Here is a 1,722-nt window from a genome sequence, read left to right as displayed (position 1 = left end):
TGCAGATGGTCACTTGAGGTCTCATGCCTCCTGATTCCTTTACCACATGACAATGCCGTCTTCCAGTTTGTGTAACCAACATCAGTGAAAGTTTTCTCCACACTGCTCGTGTCAAACTTCCTACAACAGTGGCAAAATGCAGCATTTTTTATCACTGAATACTCAAGCCAAGATCTGTTATTATACCACTGTGAACAAAATCGTCGCTTATTGATTTCAGGGTAATGGCCAAGTTTGGGCTGTTTAGGTATATCAATTCCTAAGTCAAAAGAATAAGCACAACCTGTTTGAAGGGTGGACGTTGACTTTGCTAATGGTGTTGAAGTAGCTGAAATTGGTGGGTTTGATGTGAGCATCTCCGTTGAACTTAGTGGTTTGATGTGATCATCTCTGTTAACTTGGAGGTTTGATGTGAGCGTCCCTGTTGAACTTGGTGGATTTGATGCGAGCATCTCTGTTGAACTTGGTGGGTCTGATGTGAGCGTCTCTGTTGAACTTGGTGGATTTGATGTGAGCGTCTCTGTTGAAATTGGTGGGTTTGATGTGAGCATCTCCGTTGAACTTAGTGGTTTGATGTGATCATCTCTGTTAACTTGGTGGGTTTGATGTGAGCATCTCTGTTGAACTTAGTGGTTTGATGTGAGCATCTCTGTTGAACTTGGTGGGTTTGATGTGAGCGTCTCTGTTGAACTTGGTGGATTTGATGCGAGCGTCTCTGTTGAACTTGGTGGATTTGATGTGAGCGTCTCTGTTGAACTTGGTGGGTTTGATGTGAACGTCTCTGTTGAACTTGGTGGGTTTGATGTGAGCATCTCTGTTGAACTTGGTGGATTTGATGCTGTTGCTGTTGCAAACCCAAAGCTCAGCTTACTTTGCTTGTATTTCTTATTTTCCATTCCTCTTTCCTAAAACACAAAAAATGAAAGAATTCAGTGATGAAAAATCAGACAATTATTTGAATATTAATTACATTCATTTTGTGAATTAATAAAGGAACAATTTTTTACCACCTTCGTAAAATTAGGACCCTATTTAGTATATTACTGTTAAACTGTTAATTACGAATTACGTTATTTAAGTGTCAGTTAGGTATGAATAATACAGTAAGTAATCTATATATATAAAAGGAAGAACTTTGTGTGTTTGTGGCGTTGTGACACGATATCTCAGACCACAGGTCAGCTAGAGCAAAGCGTTGAATACATTAAATGCGTGTTTTGACCAGGCCAAGAAAGTGACATGCCGATTTTTTCGATCCGATGTCTGTCTGTCGTCCTGTAACAGATCTGCCTATTCAACCAATCACGGCGCAGTCACGTTACGACGTCATCACTTGCCGGGTGCGATCCGTTGAAGGTTTTAGGGTATAAAGCGTTTTAAAATGTTTTTGAGGCCTATAGAGGAAGATAAAGCACACAAAAAAGTATGTTGAAGTAAGGGTGCTGTCGAAGCGTGAAGACGGGAAAAAACTATTAAGTGTGCTGACGGATCACGCGTGCTTGCTCATTTGAACCTAAGTAGGCCTAAAAACTTCTAAATGCAAATATATATATATATATAAAATCCTCCGGGCAGCGCCGGGTACCTCAGCTAGTAAGTACTAAGACCGATTTCTAAACTATTGTATAGAATTTACTAAAGTGCCTGCTAACAATTAAAGTAACATTTCCTCACCTCTTTAATAATAATGCCTCAAACACTGTAAATCTAGCAATACATAAA

General features: G+C 39.7%; 1 protein-coding gene across 1 annotated transcript in view; it reads left to right on the top strand.

The window, feature by feature from the left end:
* Positions 1 to 878, top strand: part of LOC111089452 — a gene marked incomplete at its 3' end in the record, with an annotated part of 11,224 nt that extends 10,346 nt beyond the window's left edge. Inside the window, exon 6 of the mRNA XM_022401988.1 lies at positions 631 to 878. Within this exon, the coding sequence (XP_022257696.1) occupies positions 631 to 878 (248 nt within the window). The remainder of the gene's footprint in view (positions 1 to 630) is intronic.
* Positions 879 to 1,722: the final 844 nt, after the last annotated feature.

The sequence above is a fragment of the Limulus polyphemus genome, unplaced genomic scaffold (genome assembly GCF_000517525.1).
Source record: "Limulus polyphemus unplaced genomic scaffold, Limulus_polyphemus-2.1.2 Scaffold6301, whole genome shotgun sequence".
Lineage (NCBI taxonomy): Eukaryota > Metazoa > Arthropoda > Merostomata > Xiphosura > Limulidae > Limulus > Limulus polyphemus.
Note: the sequence above shows the minus strand (reverse complement) of the source record. Positions and strands in the feature narration are given on the sequence as shown.